The following is a 20,850-nucleotide window of genomic DNA, read 5'->3' on the forward strand; positions in this document are numbered from 1 at the left end:
TACTGACTAATCTGATGTTTATGCACAAACATACTTTTGCATAGCTTGCTATTAAAAATTGTAATTTAAAATATAGATTTGTGAGGGGTGTACTTATATATGCTGAGCACTGTATATTGTTTACCCAGAGTGTTTACATGGCCATAATATCTCAAGTAATACAACAAGCATTTAGTTTGGGCTAGCTTTTGCAACTGCTATGCTAAAAAATGCCCTTGGGTGAACATTAGCCAGTAGGGAAGTGTATTTTGTCTCTCCAGATGTGAATTATTTATGACCATTGTCACTCTTGCATAAAGCTGAGATGACCCAAAAAAATAAAAAAAATAATAACAATAACAAAATGTAAATCATTGTAATGTTTTCTTTGAATGGGAGAACAGATTAAGTATTATGTAATTTTGAAGTAAATACTATAGCCTACAAGACTGGTTACTCAAAACTCATGTTTAGGCTCATTGAGTGTGGTTTTTTGGACCTTATTTCAGCTATTTTTTTCTCCAAAACTAACAAAGCATAGTATTTTTTTTTTTCAAAAAAAAAAAAATGCAACCATCAATATTTTTCACATATTATTATAGCACAGTTTGTGCTGAAAACATAAAACATAAATAAAAATACATGTTGGCCAATACTATGTAATAAGAAGCTGAAATAATTGTCAGAGCATGTCAAAACATCTTAGGGGCTCAAAATTACCTCAGACCCTTGAGGGTTAACTAGCGACATTAGGAGTTAAGAAATACAATCCTTTTTTTTTTTCTTGTTGTTGTTAGGACAGGGCATTCGTATTTTTCATTTTAGGTATCTTTCTTAGAAGAATCATCATCATCCTTAGCATGACAATCCATTACTGGACCCTGGCTGCCTCAAGTAAATTCCACCAATGTTCTCTGTACCGGGCAACTGCCCACCAATTTCTTATTCCTAAAACACTGGTGTCACTGCTAATGCAGTCTCGCCATCTTGGTTTAGGCCTTCCTACTTTTCTTTTTGCCTACCCGGTCAGTGCTGATGCTTTTTTTCTTTCTTAGAAGAATGGTACAGTGAACTAAAAGCATACTTTCATATTTTTATGCTTTCAAAAAAAGTATTTCACATATATCAACACAATTTTTACACCACTGCCAATCATATACAGTTGAAGTCAAAATTATTTATCATCTTAGTCAGCTTTTTTTTTTTTTTTTATATTTCCCAAATGATGTTTAATAGAGAAAGGAAGTTTTTACAGTAGTTCCTATCATTTTTAAGAGAACGTCTCTTCTGGAGAAAGTCTTATTTGATTTATTTTGGCTAGAATAAAAGCTATTTTTTCTCCTTTAAATGTCACTTTAAGCTCAATACTAGTATTTTTAAAAATGTCTAGTCAAATATGTACTGTCATCATGGCAAAGAGAAAAGAAATCAGTTATTAGAAATTAGTTATTAAAACTATTATCTTTAGAAATGTGCTGAAATAAAATCAATATTTCCGTTAAACTGTGATTGGGGAGGCTTATAATTCAGGAGGGCTAATAATTGTGGCTTCAACTGAACATTATGTAGTTATATCCTAAAATGTTCTTAATCACAGTACTAATGTTACATGAAAGTTACACAAGCTTGTTTATAGAGGACATTGTGTCACTGGGTGGGTTTTAGGGTCTTGTGACATTTCTGCCCCAGGGCACCTGCTTTGATCCGGCCCTGCTGTACTTCCAATTAATCAAGGCTCAAAGCACAGTATGGGAAAGTTGAAAAGATCAGTAAACACACAGAGGGAGGGAAGGCAGCTACGTGTGGAAACCTGAACAGATCGACCACTGAGAGGCAAATGAAAGCAGTAGATTGCCGGGCAGAAGCTCTGAAAATACACAACCGCACAGACTGAATTGGTGGATCACTCTGATGGAGACCCATTACTTCAGCTCACTTCTAAAGGCGGTTCAAAGAATCAATGGCCAGCAGGCAGTAATGAGGCTCCAGAATAAAAGACTGCACTTACTATAGTGAAGTTCATAACTTTGAGGATCCAGATGGTGAGAGCGAGGTTGACCACTATGAGGATCATAAGGAGGAGAACAAAGAAGTAAAGGCAACGTTTCCGCCAGCCGTAGATCCCCACTTTATACACTTGCGGTTTTTCGGTACTCTGGACATTGTTCCTATGAGGGCACTGTTCCTGGGTCATCTGCAAGAAAACACAAATGTAAATGTTAATCACGGTAATGGAAGTTTCTCTTGATAAGTTTTTGATACTTGATTTAATCTTCAATGTTATAATATTTTAATTAGGTTTTTAAATTAATGTATTAAATTAATTTTGTTAATGTTAATAAACAATGATGAATAAAAATACAATAGACTTTTTTACTTACTATAAGATCACAAAATCATCCGATTAAACCAAAATGCAAAGATGCAACACAACATTTTAATAATATAGAGAGCAATATTTTAGGTTAGTAATTTTAAATAACATTTTTTATATAATTATTTAGAATAAATTTCATAAAAATACTTTTTGTTTAATTAAAAATAATATTTGTTTACTGTTTGTATTGTGTATTTGTATTTTAATATTATGTATAAAAATGTATAACAATTATTAATTATGGGGGTTGCAATTAATGGTTTAACACCATCTACAATCTTGTTTAGCTGTGGTAGTTCATGTTTGATGTGCCTGGGAAGCTAATCTGGTGTACTGAATGATAGTTTTCATTTTATGTTAATAAATGTGCAACATATAAACATTTTAAGAAACTTTAAACAGTTCTGCATCAACATTCAACCAGAATACATATGCAAATCACTAAGCTTTTCAACAAAGGACTATAAAAAGTGCCTCGAGGGAGTTGTTCCTTCCAGCTTAGCACAGCTTTTCTTCAGGTCCAGTGAACAGACTTGGACCCTGAAAAACAAGGGTTAACCGCAGAGCTCAGACATTCCCATCTTCGATACTGTTCTTTCTTTTCTTTCCAACGAGAGTCTAGTTAAGTTTAGTGCGCCACGAAACACAAAGTCAACCGTCTTCCGTTTTCTTCTTCTTCCGAGACTAATTTCTATATGCATCTCCTCCTAGACCGTTCATAGTCAACAAACTTACTCCAGACCTCCAAACTGGTCCAATTCGGGTTGCTTTATCTATTCCAACTGATCCGAGAAACGTTTTTCAAAAACTGACCCGCAGAAAATCAAAAAAGTTAGCATTGGACCAAACTTTGTGAACTAATAACTTTGTACCAGATTAAAGGTTGAGCTCATTTAACTCAGATTACCAAACTGCCAATCACTGATGACCTTTCACCTTTTTAGCCACACCCTTGCAACCACTTATGGCACCCTAGCAACTGTCCCATTGATCTCCATTGTAAAAAAAACTGCCATTAACTTTTCATTGGACATACTAACAACATATCAATCCATACTAGCAATTTACTAATCTATACTAGAAACATACTAACGACATACCAATCCATACTAGAAATGTACTAATCCATACTAGAAACATACTTTCAAACATACTAACATACTAACCATACTAGCAACATGCTAATTCATATCTCCTTTATTCGCTTCCAATTTAGATTTTAAAAGATAAAGTTTGATGAACTGGATGAAACTGTCCAACTGTCAGTGAATGGCAAATGAAAACATCCCGTACCTCTAAATTATGTGCATTATAAGAAAAAGAAAACACACTGTACAGTCGAAAGTGTAGCATGCATTCATTATGTTTTTTTTTTTTTTTTTTTGCGCAGCAACGCTACTTTGATTGAGTCCGACATTAAACGGCAACAACGTTTCATGAAAGATGAAGTTAAGATGCCTTTCTTTTATCCCGCATGGATGCTATGAGGATAACATGAGGCGAAAAAGAGACCAAGACCTTAAGTATGGTGAGGATGAATGAATGAATGACAGCTTCTAAAAGTGTCTGAGAGGCATCCCATTTTAGCCCAGTTGACCTACTTTGTGTTTTATTTGCTAATGTAAGCTATTTTATAAATAAATATAATGTATACAACTATACTTATATTAATTCATTACCTATATGTCTCATAAGAGTTTTATACTATTGGACAATGCACAGATATTGATGTTTTACAATGCACTTATATTACATTACATTTGAATCTAACAAGCTTAGTTTACAATGCTTGAAATGGTCACATTGCTCTACTTACAGTAAATCTAAATCCCAAATATCAGTAATGACAACAGATTGCTAAGATTTAATAGAGGTCAATTTTAATGTTATTGATTAGCTTATTATTGACTTACTTACTTTTCATTAATTAATTTTCCTTCTGCTTTGTCCCTAGTTTATCAAGGGTTACCACAGCAGAATGAACCACCACTTACTTGACAGATTTATATATTTTAAATTTGAGGTGTTGTATGTTTGGTAAAATAATTTCTAATTGCATCTAGTGATTTTTCAGCTAATATCAATGTCTTGTCAATGTGTGAATTTAGAGGTTTTTGCAAAAAAAAGCACATGTGGATTTAGGTGGTTTTGACGCAAAAGAAAATCTACCATGTTAACCTACCTTTTTTTATTTACTAGGTCATTTTTTTATTTATTTACTAGCTAACAACCTTTTCATTATCTATAAAATAAAATTGCTGAACCTAATCAGAGGAGCCTGATAAAAAATGCTTATTTACAAGAATAGAGGTCTGATGGATTTAGGGGGTTTTGCATCTGAACTCTTCATATGCTTTTTTGCTTGTTTATTTAAAATTATTATTTTTCTAAGTAATAATATCTACATGTATAACCAAAATTAAATAGGTCATTCTTTTTTAAGTCATTTAAACTTATCATGAAAATGTCAAAAAAAAAAATAAATGGAAATCAATAATACATTGTTAACCTTAAGGCACAATAGACAGCAGTTGATTGGCTATCCCATACACCCCTTGCCTCCGTAGTTCTGCATTATTACAGCTTCAGCAGTCTTCATTTATGCTGATTCTATTAATATGGTTACAAAAGGGAAACAGCACTGTACAATTGAAGAGCCATAATAATAGACTAATATTTCTGCGCCCGGATACAATTTTACCGTCGACAGCATTTTGAGCAGCACTCTTTGTCGGCGAAGTCAATCACATTTGACAAGCACACACACTCAGAATGCTCTGAAACAAATGACTTCAGACAGCTCTGTGAAAAACCCAACGTTTAAGAATGCACAATGAAAAATTCAATGAGGTTTCTTTCTCCATATCACAGGATTTATACTACCAATTCTGCCCTTATCATCACATTGCATAATCATCTGCATTTTAAGTGCACAATCTGTCAGGATATAATACTTCAAAGAGAATGGCAAAGTACATCAGGCTGATTATTATTATTAAAGTCATCCCTGAGTTCCATTAATTTGATCATCTGCAGAAAGCTTCAGTATTGTTGCTCTTTTTAGTATCCTCTCTGTACAGTCAGTATACTGTAAACCGACTAAGACACTACAATACTGAACAAAAAAAAAAAATGTTTTTTTTTTTTTTTGAGAGAGAGAGAGAGAGAGTGCCTTTGGGATAATCTGTCACTTTTGCCCTATTTAGAACTAAACTGTTCACTCAGACAACCTTCTACACTGGTTACAGAATAAATGGAAGCCAATAAAGGGAAATCAGTGGGCTGGATGTGTATAACTGTACAACCACTGTGGAAACTCTGACTGCCGGAGACCCTGATATGATTTCTATTTGACCCAGCCAGTGGAATTGTTCTGCTCTGTAAAAAAATACTGTGTATGTCCAGGGAAGAAAACTGCAAAACTCTGCTACTTGTTTTAATCCGTTTGATTCAGAACTCATTGGAATAAGGTTAATCAGTAACATACATCATGAAACAACAGGGGACAAGTTGTCTTATTGATTTACTAAACACTGATTGTTGAGATACAGAGGCAAAATAGACTGTAGAGGCAAAAATGATGTGTAAAAATACTGCAAATGTATTTTTTTTTACCTATATTTGCATGTTAAAGAAGCGGAACAAACCCAGAGTTGGAGTGTTAGTAGTTAGAAAGCAGCTAGTTACTGTAATTAAACTGCTTTTATGCTGAGCAGGTTTAAACACTGTACATAAATTCAACTGTTATGTTTAAATTTAAATTAAATTTTATTTAGTACATTTTTTTTTTTTTTAATAAAGACTGAAATAAACTAGTTTCATTGAGACTAAGTGTTTCTCACGCCTTCTTTTGAGTGAAAGTCTCGGTCGTTAGATTGCCCTCTGGAAGCAGGCTGGAGTAGAAGTCAAAAAGCCTGCCTCCTCCATGTTAATGAACGAGACTTGAGCCAAAATAAAAACATTAATTACTCTTGTAATATAATATCCCAAAAGGTGGTTTTGGTCAATTGAGGCACTGGTTATCATGATGATATAGGTGCAGATTTTTATTTTTGTAAAGAGTATGTTTTTAGCCAGTAATTTAATGTAAATTTAATGTTAAATATAAAAAAGGGGCGTGTCATCATGATTGACAATTGTGATTGACAGTTTCTCTAAACAGACCGTCTGAGCTTTGGGAGGAGATTGAAGTGTTATTATTCAATTGATCTGTTATTTTACCATAGTAAAACGAGTAAAATTTAATAATAATAAATTTTGTGAAAACTAAAACTGCAAGCGCATGTAGTTTAGGATACAAATTTCTCGGTTCTCAAAAATGTATCCCTGGGCACGTAATTTCAATGAGCCTGGGTTGATTTAGTTCTATGCAACAAGCCTACGTACTGTACACTCTCAGAAATAAAGGTATGCAAGTTGTCACTTGGGTGGTAGCTTTTCAAAAGGTACACATTTGTACTTAAAGGGTTCATATTGGTACCTCAAAAGTATATACTAATACCTAAAAATTTTATAAGGAACACTTATGTACTTTTTAGGTACTCATATGTACTCCTGAGGTACTAATATGTACATTTTAGGTACAAATTTGTAACTTTTGAAAAAGGTAATGGCGAGGCAGTGGCACAGTATAGTGTTGTCGCTTCACAGCAGGAAGGTCGCTGGTTCAAGCCTCGGGTGGGTCAGTTGGCATTTCTGTGTGGAGTTTGCATGTTCTCCATGCGTTTGTGAGGGTTTCCTCCTGGTGCTCTGGTTTCCCCCACAGTCCAAAGACATGTGGTACAGGTGAATTGGGTAGGCTGTAATTGTCCGTTGCATGTAAGTGTGAACGAGTGTGTATGGATGTTTCCCAGAGATGGGTTGCAGCTGGAAGCTGCATAAAAAACATATGCTGGATAAGTTTGCGGTTCATTCCCCTGTGGCGACCCCAGATTAATAAAAGGACTAAGCCGAAAATAAATTGAATGAATGAATGAAAAGGTAGTGACAGCTTGCGTACCTTTATTTCTGAGAGTGTAGGCACAAAAAAGTCAATGCTAATACTGTTGACATGAACTTTCTGTGAAATATTTTATAAAAGTATGCCAGTATTGGCAAAAAAATGGAGATACCTCGGCATCATTTTCTCAAAGAGAGAGAAAAAAAAAAAAAAGCTATTGAAATCAAACAGTTGAAAAAAATGTTAAAAAAATAGCAGGTAAAAAAAGCTGTTTGTTTTGTGCCTCAAGGATCTGATGACACAGATTTGCTTGAGTTGAGAATTTTACCATCATATAGTCTGGTTTTGGGCAAGCTGTGATTTAATGAAAGATTAAACAAAGGCTTTGTGATTTCTCTTCCGTTCTACACTGCTTTTCCCCTGAGGCAAGGCGAGCTTGTGCAACACTTATTGAAAATGACTGATGTAAGTAATCTGATGTCTCCTTTACAATTAAAGAGAGAAATAAAGCTCTTAACATTATTGTGATGTTTTTAAAATAAGCATGTAAAAAACATGCATGCCCTTCAGCTAGTCTGATGTTCTGCCTTTCTGTGCAAGAATTGGGGTTTCTGACTCTCAATTTACAGGGACAAAGATTTAACAAAATGAAAAGTCGTGGAGTGACTAATGGGGCTCAATGACGAAAACAACATAATTAATTTGCTAATACTCCTCTGCAGGGGGAACGGCAAACCATTGTGCATAAAACCAGCTGGATGAAGCTGCTATTCACAGCTGAGTAAGCCCTGCTCCAGAATACATCTAACAGAAATCTTTAACAGAAATGCTTATATTAATTATATTATATTATATTATATTATATTATATTATATTATATTATATTATATTATATTATATTATATTTATTATATTATATTATATTACATTATATTATAATCTTTTCAGTTTAGTCCCTTTATTAATCTGGGGTCGCCACAGCGGAATGAATCGCTAACTTATCCAGCATATGTTTAACGCAGCGGATGCCCTTCCAGCGGCAACCCATCAATGGGAAACAGCCATACACACTCATTCACACACATACACTACGGTCAATTTAGGCTACCAAATTCACCTGTTCCATATGTCTTTGGATTGTGTGGGAAACCAGAGCACCCGGAGGAAACCCATGCGAACATGGGGAGAACATGCAAACTCCACACATAAATGCCAACTGACCCAGATGAGGATCAAACCAGCGACAGCACTACCTACTGCACATCACCCCTATATTATATTATATTATATTATATTATATTATATTATATTATATTATATTATATTATATTATATTTTATTTTATTTTATTATATTATTAACAATACATATTCTTAACATAAAATGTAAGTGTTAGGATTTACTTCTCTTTCCAAGATAGTTATCCTTATTTGAGTTGAGTCTTGTCATAAAGACTGAAATCATAGAATTTAAAGAAAAATATTTAAGTACAATCATGATAGATTGATATACATTTTTTATAGCATTGATAACACATTTTATAAAATTAATTAACATTTCTTGAATTGCATTTTTTAACTTGTAGTCCAGACATATTTATTTAATTACTCAGGGTCATTATTCAGGGTTTAAATGCGCTCATAATTGAAGCAGTATAGTCTTTGTCCATGCTAATTACTTTTGTAATGTATTGATTCATTAATTTCCTTTGGCTTAGTCCCTTATTTATCAGGGGTTGAAACAGCGGAATGAACCGCCAAATTTTTCAGCATACGTTTACGCAGCGGATACCATTCCAGCTGCAATAGAGTACTGGGAAACACCACCCTGACCTCATGAGAAAACATAACTATTTTATGTTTCGTCAGTTTAGAGGCTTATTCGAACAAATTTCCATGCATTTTAAAACCAGGCGTAGCACCCAACCCAACCCCACCTCTAAACCCAACCATCATTGTGGGATGAGCAAATTATACTAAATTGTACAAATGAGATTGTAAGATTTCAAAAGAATTAGCCACTAAATCAAAAAAATATGAATTGCCATGAGATAGCATTGGAAGCACACATACACTCTCGCTTTCACACACACGCTATGGCCAATTTTTTTTAATTATACTGCATGTCTTTGGGCTATATATATATATATATATATATATATATATATATATATATATATATATATATATATATATATATATATATATATTGACGTGTGTGGGTCAACTCAGTTGTAAATGTATTGCTGAAGGACTGTTTGAGTGAAGTGAAAACACTGCTGTTCCTCAGGGAAAAGAGAGATGGCGAGTTACTCATCTGTGAACTAAAGTGTGAGTGTCCTGCCCTTGTCAGTGGCAAATACTACAAATGTTACTCAGGATCATTACATAAACTCGTAACATAATAAAACAGACTAAGTGCTAAAGATTATAAACTGTTTATCTAAAAATCTCAAACTGCAACACAGCACCCCGAACTATATAAGAATATTATTGTAATTCTTCCAAACTATTCTTTCAGCCATGAGTTGAGCCATAGCTTATTATATTATTAAATGGCCTACAACATTTTCCCCATAAACAAATATCTGCAACAGGTATATATTATTAGATTAATTAGATTAAAACATTCTCCATATGCTCAGTCATAACAACAGGAATTACCCCCAGAATCAAAAAAAGCTCAGTTTTGACAATGGAAAGGTCTTGAATGTTAACAAGCTTTGCTGTAGCTTATGTCAGAGCCTTCTCTTTCTTTCTCTATCATGCATCAAACACAAAGTAGCAAATTTCACGATATACACGTAAAACTAACAAAAGATACATCCTTTTTGGGGGTGCGGAATACATTTATAATCTGTCTTTAGTCGAATTTTGTTTCATCAACGAGCTTTGATGAAATTAGATACTCCATGCCTGGTTGGATTATTTGAAATTTCTACAATACATTTTTAAAATAAAAGTTCCGCATATGCTATAATGCATACTTATATAAACTTTAATAATAGGTAGGTATCCTTATAATCTCACTAGGAAGCATTATGGCTTTACTATGGATTGCTGGAGAACATTCAAATTTACAAGGACTACAACCCTGTCTCAATATGAACTACAAGTCTTGTCATGCAACATATACACACACAAGCCTCCATTGATTACTGATGCTGCTCATGGACTGATTACACTACATTTACTATACACGGCTCACTTTGAGACTCTCTTGTTAGGTTAACACCATATAACATTACAAAGCTTTTCCTGGTATAGTTTCCACATGTTTCGACCCTTGCTTTGTTCAATCATTTACCCTGTCTGCCACCTGGACTCACCATCTGCCTGTTACCTGACAACGCCTCTGCATTGCCTTGTTTGTACCCATTTGCGCCTGTTGTTGATCATTGCCTGTCTGACTACATTTCTTAATAAAACCAGCAAAAGCATCCTCACTTCTTTATCACTCATCTCCCTCCGTGGTTACAGTGGCCTTTTAATATAACAATTTGGCCAGGAGTTCATATTAGGGATCCCCTGTGGATTTCCAAAGACTGCATTGTTCCGACTAGCCTGTTTTTCACCAAGCAGTTCACCATTATCTAGCCAAAATAATTTGAGTATGATTTTGAGTAACCTTTATCCCAATACTATCATATGAATGCCAATGTCAATAGAGCTGGTCCTCAATCAAAAGCATAATCTGCACTTTCTAATCACTAAAATTTGAAGAGTCCCTATTATGGGTTTTTGAAAATGAGCTTCTATGCAGTGTGTAACCAAGCACTAAGTTAATGAGAATATCCAGCTGAGGTTTAAATCTGAAAGTGCACCTTGTTTAAAACTATTGATTCTTTAGCGAAATAGTCGACTCAGAGTCGAAAAAAAGTAATCGAGTTGGGTTCAGATCTTTTGATTGATCGCATTAACATTGAACAGAAAACAGAATCCAGGGCATTTCAAATTGTTCATCACAGTCATCTACAGTATGGGTGAGTGAAGGTCTGTTAATCAAATTAGATTGCAATCCAGCATTGAATCATTCACGTTTGCATATTTATAACAGGAAAAAATCCTCCAGTAGGCGACATGGTGGCGCAGTAGGTAGTGCTGTCGAAAAAAGAAAAAAGAAAGTCACCAGTTTGAGCCTCGGGTGAGTCAGTTGGCATGTCTATGTGAAGTTTGCATGTTTGACGGGTGCTCCGGTTTCCCCCACAGTCCAAAGATGTGGTACAGGTGAATTGGGTAAGCTAAATTGTCCGTAGTGTATGAGTGTGAATGAAATGAGTTGCGGCTGAAAGGGCATCTGCTGCGTAAAACATATGCTGGATAATTTGGCGGTTCATTCTGCTGTGGCCCCAGATCAATAAAGGGACTAAGCCGAAAAGAAAATGAATGAATGAATGAATGAATGAATGAATGAATGAATGAATGAATGAATGAATGAATGGATGAATGAATGGATGAATAAAGAAAAAAGAAAGAAAGAAAGAAACAAATAAAGAAAGACAGAAATCTTACCCCACCAGTAAACTGTATGTTAATAGAAGAAAAAAAAAACATAAACATAAATGAAAAAATATACCCACATATTAATCAGGAACAAGTTGCATACATTAATGAAATCAATTTTGATTCCAAGCCAGCTTCAAGCGAACTGAATACACAAAACACAGGTCTGTGGGGCACAGCTTGAATTCTCCACTAACAGTTGTTTTCAAGGCTCTGTGTGACGCGTGGAGGCTCAGGATTTAAGACTAAATCCCGCTTTTATAACAAATGTCATATGTATCCTTTGTTCTTTTTGTGAGTCTGGCAGGTTGCGGCGCTTGAGATTTTAAAGAGGATGATGCTTTACTGTTGGCTCTGAAAAAAGGGAGGATTGTCAGAAGGCAGCAGAATATGAAACACCTGCTTGTAGTTTAGCCTCCTTCCCTGGTGCCTGTACTTATTGGCAGCTCACTGAAAAAAAAGCTTCAGGGCCAAACTGTCGTTTTCAAGAGCCATTCCTCTGCTTCTCTTCATCACTGAGAGAGCCAAAAGCTAATACATGAACCATTTACTTTGGTCTTAAATGTTCATCCAGCACAATGTGTTTTTGTTTGCTTGCACATTTAGCATTGCACCCATCTTGACTTGTTTTCCTCTGAGCTATAAAGCAGTCATCTGTATAGTCTTGTGATTGTGAATTCGTTCTGATCTTACAACATATAATAACCATATCAATATGGAGTGAAAGAGACCAGTTAGTCTTGTTTGTATGAGGCTGTAATGAGGCTACACACACACACACACACACACACAAACAAACATATATATATATATATATATATATATATATATATATATATATATATATATATAGTTGAATTCAGAATTATTAGTCCCGCTTTGAATTTTGTTTTCTTTTTTAAATATTTCTCAAATGATGGTTGATGTTTAACACAGCAGGAAAATTTTCACATTATGTCTGATAATATTTTTTTCTTCTGGAGAAGGTCTTATTTGTTTGATTTTTAAAGTTTGAAAATTCTTAAACATCATTTAGAGACAAAATCATTCGCCCCTTTAAGCTATATTTTTTCAACAACTTGTGTAATTACCATAACCTGCCTAGTTAACCTAATTTACCTAGTTAAGGCTTCAAATGTCACTTTAAGCTTTATAGAAATGTCTTGAAAAATACCTAGTAAAATAGTATTTACTGTCAAAATGCCAAAGATCGAACAATTCAGTTATTAATAATGAGTTATTAAAACTATTATGTTAAGAACTGTGTTATTTTTGGTCATGCATGTGTTTTAAAAAAAAAAAAAAACATGTCCTCTGGTGTGACACAATATGCTAATTTCAAATTGGCAATTACACTGTGTAAGTTAATTAGCTGAGGGACCCTATTCAAGATCATGTGACTGAAACCCCCCCGTGAAGCCCATGACATGCACACAGTATGTTTTTTTCTCAGATTTTTGTAACCACATGATGTTTTGTTGCCCTTTGGCGTGACATCCCTGTTCATTCAAGATGACAAACAAGTTTGACAAGTTATGGATAAGTGAAAAGACATATGACAAGTCATTTATTATCAAACATCAGACTTCAAACTACATAAATATACCTAAAAAATGATGCTTTACATATTGAATTAGCTATTTGAATACTATTTGAATATACGTGTCCAACAATAAAGATAATTGCTCCCTTGCTATTTGTATATTCATTCATTCATTCATTCATTTTTCTTTAGCCTAGTCCCTTTATTTATCAGTGGTCACCACGGCAGAATGAACTGCCAACTTAGCCAGCATATGTTTTACGCAGTGGATGCCCTTCCAGCTGCAACCCAGTCTTGGGAAATACCCATTAACTCTCACATTCACACACATATACTACAGCTAATTTAGTTTTTCAATTCACCTATATATGCATGTCTTTGGACTGTGTGTAAGACCAGAACACCCAGAGGAAACCCACGTGAACACATGGAGTTCACAGAAACACCAACTGGCCCAGCCAGCCTGATCTCACGAGAAAACGTAAGTATTTTACGTTTTGCCAGTTTAGTGGCTAATTTGTACGAATTCGTACGAATTCAGTCGTACGAAATGGTACGATTTTAAAAAGGAGGCGTGGCACCTGACCCCACCTCTAACCCCAACCGTCATTGGGGGATAAGCAAATCGTACTAAATTGTACGAATTAGATCGTATGAATTCATACGAATTAGCCACTAAATGAAAAAGTTACGAATTGCCGTGAGATTGTGTTGGCCCTGCCAGCACTCGAACCAGCGACCTTCTTGCTGTGAACCACTGTGTAGCCTTATTTTTTAATATTAAGAGTATTTGTTTTGATATGTAATAGCATAGGATACAGTTTAGCAAAAACAATTAAATATTTTTATGAAACTGTTAAATAATGCTAAAGTAAGTGACCCCGTATACTTTCCTAAACATCAGACTTAGTGCTTTATGTATTTTTTTGGCATATTTGTCAACTACCCATATATTAAAGAGCCCATATTATGGTTTTTTGAAAAAACACTTTCATGTAGTGTGTAACACAGCTCTAAGTGAAGTAAAGTATCCAGCTAAGGCTAAAATCTGTAAGAGTACAGTGTTTAAAACGGTTGATTCATTTATAAAAGAGTCGACTCATAGTGCTTCAAACGAGTCGCCTTGATACCGAGTCATTAGGTGTTTCGCCATGACGTACTAACGAAACCAAGTTATTCACGTGCACGCGCAAACCCGGGAGATTTGAAACCTGCGGCCCCGCCCTCGACACAGAAATCCAGACACACACACACCCACAAACACACACACACACAAACATGCCAGTCGATTGAAGGCACACTGTAGATGGATATTATCGAGTCTCTACCCAAAGATGAAACCTCAGCATTATAACCAAGCAGTTGGAAACTACTGGAAACTTCTGGAAACTACATGCTACACAGAATACTTCATCGGCGTTTGTTAAAGGAAGGATCAGTAAAGAGTAACTTATTGATGGACATGTCAGGATGGGTTTCTTCCTCCATTTCTCAAGTGTAAGTACGTGCGATTAAAGTTGTTGCCTTGTTTACTCTAGCTTGCAAATGTATTTAGTTGTGATTTGTTACTTGTAACCGCGTGTACTGTATCAGGTTAACTCGCTATATTCTCATATCGCGTGCAAAGTCACGTTAAAAACGCGACCCGTGCTGCTTTGTTTACGGAGCTCCGTGGAGGAGGGTAGTGCTTGTGCTGTCGTCCGGAGGTATGTGTGTGTGTTTGTGTGCGCATGCTCAAAGACGAGGGTAATTTGTGTGTGTGTGGGTGTGTGTGTCTGTGAAAAGAGCAGAGTGAGACAAGCTAGAAGATCTCCTCAACAGTTTTTGGAGTTTTTGCTCAATAAAATAGTTAGTCGACTGTATTTACATTGACCCACTGGCAGCTAAAATTCACGCCTACACTATCGAGCGTGTATGAACTGTGATTACTTTTATATTGCTGATTAGCTGTTGGGCATTTCACTCTCTCACTGAAGGCAGTCGACCAATCGCAACAGACTGTCATCGGTCCAATCAGCGCAGATTAGCTTAGCGCTAAGCAGGGGTTTGGGAACAAATGAATCACTGGACGATTCATACGGGAGTCGCTGGAATAATTAGGTAAAAATAAATGCAGATTATAAGACCATGAAAGTGTTGTTGAACCATGCGTGCATATTAGAGTGTTGTTGGAGAACCTTACAACCAAGATATGACCCTATTTCATGTATAATATGGGCTCTTTAAGATGTTTCTGAAAAAAGTCTCTCATGCTCACCAATACCAAACAGAGGGTGTGAAAATTAAAACTATTAAACTTAAGTCAAATTAAACATCTTGAAAATTAAACAAGGAACAGTTGGACATAATAAGCAACCAAAAACAACAACAAAAGGAAACACACAAACTAAAATTCAAAAAAATAAAAATAATAATAATAAATAAATAAATCCATAACCTATTTTTTAACCATTTGGTTACTAACTGTTCATCCAGCAAAAAGTGTATTTGTGTATTTGTACATTTAGCATTACCCCCATTTAGTCAAGGAGATTATGAGGCCACTAGATCCCTCTGAGCATAAAGCATCATCTGTACAGTCTTGTGATTGCGCCATGGTGATTTTACGCTGACTTTGTTCTGATCCTAGGAAATATTATAACCATACTGATATTGGGTAGAGGAGATCACTTAGTCTTGTTTATTTGAGGTTAAACTTGCCCAAATTAAGCAATGTATATTACTAAAAAATAATAAATAAATAAATAAATAAATAAATAAATTTAAAAAATTACATTTATGGAAGGACATGTGCAAAATATATTCATGAAACACAATCTTTAGTAGTATATTTAAATGATTGTGGCATAAAATAAAATGTATAAATTTGAATATAACCTAACCACTAACCATAACTCAAACCCTAACCCTAATCCTAACCCTACTACTACTACTACTACTACTACCACTACAAATCTCTGTGTGGAGTTTGCATGTTCTCCTGATGTGTGCGTGGGTTTTTTCCGGGTGCTCCGGTTTCCCCCACAAAGAAACAAAGACATATCCAAAGACATACAGTACAGGTGATTTAAATAAGCTGAATTGGCCATAGTGTATGTGGGTGTGTACAAGAGTTTGTGGGTGTTTCCAAATGTTTGGTTGCAGCTGGAAAGGCATCCGTTGCGTAAAACATGGATTAATAAAGGGTCTAAGCTGAATGAAAATTAATTAAGGAATGATTCATCATCATCATCATGCAGTTGATATAAATCATATATATATATATATATATATATATATATATATATATATATATATATATATATATATATATATATATATATATGTATATATATATATATATACTTTAATATTCTATAAAGACACTTCTCAAGTCTCAATTTCCTAGATTCATAACAAGAATACAGTTTTACAGACAAATATTCCTGAGCTCAGTGTAATAATATGCAAGAAATTAATCACATGGTGTTCAACTTCACAATTTGCTGAACCAAAATGAATATAGTTTCCTTAACCAACAGATTTGAATATTGATTCATGCCCTTTCCCCTAATTGAACTGCTCTTTACACTTCATTTTCACAAATGTCCTTCAGGTTCACAAGCCGTATAATGAACCCGTGACGGTGGGGGGTCAGAAAATATGGTTGTTATTTTAATGATTCACAGGTAGAGGCCAATTGCAAGGCAAATGTCTCATCATTAAAGCAAACGTTTGGCATAAACTCATGCGAACAGCATCTTTTAGTGCTTTAATTTTTTTCAGACAATTGAACTGGTCGACAATTTAAGTACTTTTGCGAAGCATCCAATGTAAATATGGCTCATTAGTCTGACTGTGTTTGCCGAAGTAAACTGGTACTTCAGCTAATGCTGCCGCACTCCACAGGTAACATCGCTTCTGATTAAAATGGAATGTTTGGGAAACCAAATGTGCTTTCAGTAAATTAGAGCTCATTCAGGTAACTAAAAGTGTAATCTTGCAGCATGTTTTACCCAGCTTGATTACAATGTCACTAAATTCCAATGAAAATCCAATCCAAAAAGTCCATTTTAATTTATTTCATTCTCTGATTAAAACTTTAACTAATGACTTATAGTATAGCAGGTATTCTGAGGTATTTCTCTTAAAGTATTAATTTATAAGAAAACAATAGTCATCTTTGGCAATGCGTAGCAGAATACGAATAACAATAAAGTTTAAATTATGTTGAAAGGTACAAACTTAGAATATAATTTGGTCTAAACAAGCAACATGGCATTTACAATCTGATTTATTTCAATTGTAGTTTGCCATTAAAGTATATTTTTATTCTAAAATTTATTCTGTATTATAATCATATTCATCTCAAATCTGATCTACATTGTCATTTAAACTTATCTATTTCTTGTAAATTGGTCCCTGGGTCAAAAAAAAAAAAAAAAACATAAAACATTTTTGTTTTTTGAAAACTGAGAATTATTCATCATATGTAATACAATATTCTTTCCATTGATGTATGGTTTGTCAGATAAGCAACATATCTGGGGGCTGTTTCAGAATGGAGGTTAAGTGAAAACTCAGAGTATTTTAACCCTAAAATGAGAGAAACTCTGGGTCTTCCGTTTCAGAATGGCAGGTTTGTTAAACTCGAGAAAGCAGGGTAAGTCATACCTGTTTCTGAAAGAGAGGTAACTTTAACTCAGAGTCAGTTACTGTGGTAACTTACTCTGTGAAACTAACCTGGTCAGTAGCAGGTTTTATTCTCTAAACTCTGAGTTTCTGTCGGTCTCCTCCCCTTTTTTAAAGATGAATCGATATTTCTCGCCTTAGCTTTACGTTTCCACCCATCTATTTTAATGTTTATTTTGGATATGCACATAAAAACTATTGATTGAAACGTCATGATGCACATAACTTTTGAAAAATGCATAAAAAGCACACACATTTCTAAGTAGGATAAACTTTTATGTGATAGAAAAGATACACATAGAGTACAATGGAAACACTTTTACTAAACAAATTACAGTATGTACATTAAAAAAAAAATTGTTATAAGAGATCATATGATGATGAAAATGTGTGTAAATGGACAAACCAGCAGGCTGAGCACACTGTAACACGTCTTAAATGCAGTTTTAGTCATTCTAAAATGCCTTAACTCAGTGGCGCTCAACCATGTTTCTGGAGATCGACCTTCCTGCAAAGTTCAGCTCCAACCCTGATCAAACACTTATTATTACAAACAATTATTATTCTTTATAAAAACTATTGTTTAGTTCTATTTACATTATAAATGTCATATCATCCTCTATCACTTGATCCATAAAAAGACAGACACACTAGTGCACTGTTAAATCTATTAAAACTGATAAACGTGTATAAAAGTTAAGAATTTTTTTATAAATGTCACACATTACTTATTTTATCATACTTAAATATTTAAATAATTTAAATGTAAAATTACGCATTAACTTGAGCAGCTGTTTTGCCAGGCTGTCTCTGTTTCACTAATGGTTTCCTCTTTAAAAATATCTGGTCATATTTGCATTAACTTTGCACGATCACATCAAGTTCAGCTGGAGAGAGAAATGATGATCTCTTTTTTAAGATGTTGCCATGGTCACTCGTAATTGCTGCGCTCCATTGATAATGCCTTTTTATAGTCATAGTGCGCACACTTAACTCTGAGTTGGTATACTCAAAATTGATTGACTTAACTCAGATCAGCTATTCTGAAACCGAAAACTCTGAAATTAATCTCTCAGTAAATCAACTCAGAGTTCAAGTTTAAACAGGCCTCTGGTGTCACAATCACCAGCAATCTAAGATCACACAGAATGTCAAATCTGCACTTGGACTTCTTGGACACACACCTGCTCCAAGTCTCCATTGATTAGACTCACACAGCTGAAGCTGCTCATGGACTGATTACTGAACTGTTGATTCTCTGTTATGTGAAGTGGGATGCTGACAAAGAAGGTGCGGATCCAAATGCAAGTTTACTAAACAGAGATGGTCTGGCAAGCCATGGTCAACACAGGGGCAAACAGATGTCTACAGGAAATCCAGAGTCGTGGTCAAAAACGGGCGAGTTGTTAGTACAGGCAGGCTGTAACCTGAAAGATATTCTGCTGTGGTTCAGGGAGAACTGAAGGGTCACATGACTCTGTTACTTAGCCTAGATATATGTTTGTTTGTCCATTCATAAGCACACAAATGCGTCAGACCGGAAAAGCAAGGTTGTGTGTAAAGTTTCGCAGTTCACTGTTAAAAAGATAAAGCTTGGGGAACTCTGACCTGTGAAAATCGCATCACATGATTGCATGAGACCAATCGAGGATCAAAACATGACATCTCTGGACAATAATTTAAAGCATGGACCGATTGCTCGCTTTTTTTAATGTCTAATCATCTTGTTTAATCCCGCCCCTTTTCGCAGTGCCATATTGCAGAATTTCGCAAGCTCAAACTGTAGCGTGAACTCAGTTTAAATAGTCTATGTAATCAGTCTTTGATAATCCTCCGGCTGTGTGTATGCAATCAGTTAGGATCAGAAACCGATGTGAGTGTATGTGGTGCATGACTGGATCTTGTAGTCCATAATGATGGATTTGTAATCCGTTAATGATCTGCAACCACTAATCTGCTGATAATCATAACATCTGGCTAAGATACAAACAAAACTAAATATGGAATCAGGAGGTTTAAAAAAAAAAAACTACAAAAAAACAAAAACAAACAAATAACAAATCTAAATATTGAGACATTTAAATCACACTTAAAATTATCCAAATTAACCAAATGCATATTACTATTTAAAAAAAAAAAGTTTTTTATTTCATTTGATGAAAGATTTTACATATTTATGTTAGGACATTTGCAAAATGTCTTCATGGAGCACAGTCTTTATTTATCATGATTCTAATATTTTTCGCATAAGATAAAAATGGATAAATTTGACATACACGGTGTATTTTAGACTATTCCCGCAAATATATTTGTGCCTATGTAAGACTAGTGTTGTTTAGGGTGACATATAACCTGTTTCTTTCTTACAGGGGTGTATAAATTCATCACTTTACTTATAAGGAAATTAGTTGTTACACAACTCATTAGTCTGAATGTCTGCACTATCCACGCTATGATAGTTCATAACAAAGTGCAAAATAAGCTTAACATTATGGAGTTGTTTGCTTTTAACACTGGAGTTAAAAGCAAACAACTTAAACGAGTAATAAGTAATAACAAATATGATGAATGAGTCACATTTAAAGTTGAATTCTGGCAATAGTGAACCCCAAAATAAAAATGTACTAATTGTTCACTCACCCTTAAGTGGTTTCAAACCTACATATGTTTATTTCTTTGTTGAGAACACTAGGAAATATGTTGAAGAAATCTGAAACCCTGCAACCTTTGACTTACACAGTAGGATAAAAGCAAATATCATGGAGGTCAACAGATGCAAATTTTAAGTTTTCATCTTCAAAATATATATTTTGTGTTTGTGTGTGTGTGTTTAACAGAA

At 34.7% G+C, this 20,850-nt stretch overlaps 1 protein-coding gene across 6 annotated transcripts in view; it reads right to left on the bottom strand.

The window, feature by feature from the left end:
* sgcd (sarcoglycan, delta (dystrophin-associated glycoprotein)) overlaps nt 1-20,850 on the bottom strand; it is a 377,956-nt gene that overhangs the window by 172,555 nt on the left and 184,551 nt on the right. For all 6 annotated transcript variants that reach the window (XM_073934267.1, XM_073934268.1, XM_068215786.2 and 3 more), the window contains 1 exon segment: nt 1,988-2,173. In XM_073934267.1, the coding sequence (XP_073790368.1) occupies nt 1,988-2,173 (186 nt within the window).

The sequence above is a fragment of the Danio rerio genome, chromosome 21 (genome assembly GCF_049306965.1).
Source record: "Danio rerio strain Tuebingen ecotype United States chromosome 21, GRCz12tu, whole genome shotgun sequence".
NCBI lineage: Eukaryota > Metazoa > Chordata > Actinopteri > Cypriniformes > Danionidae > Danio > Danio rerio.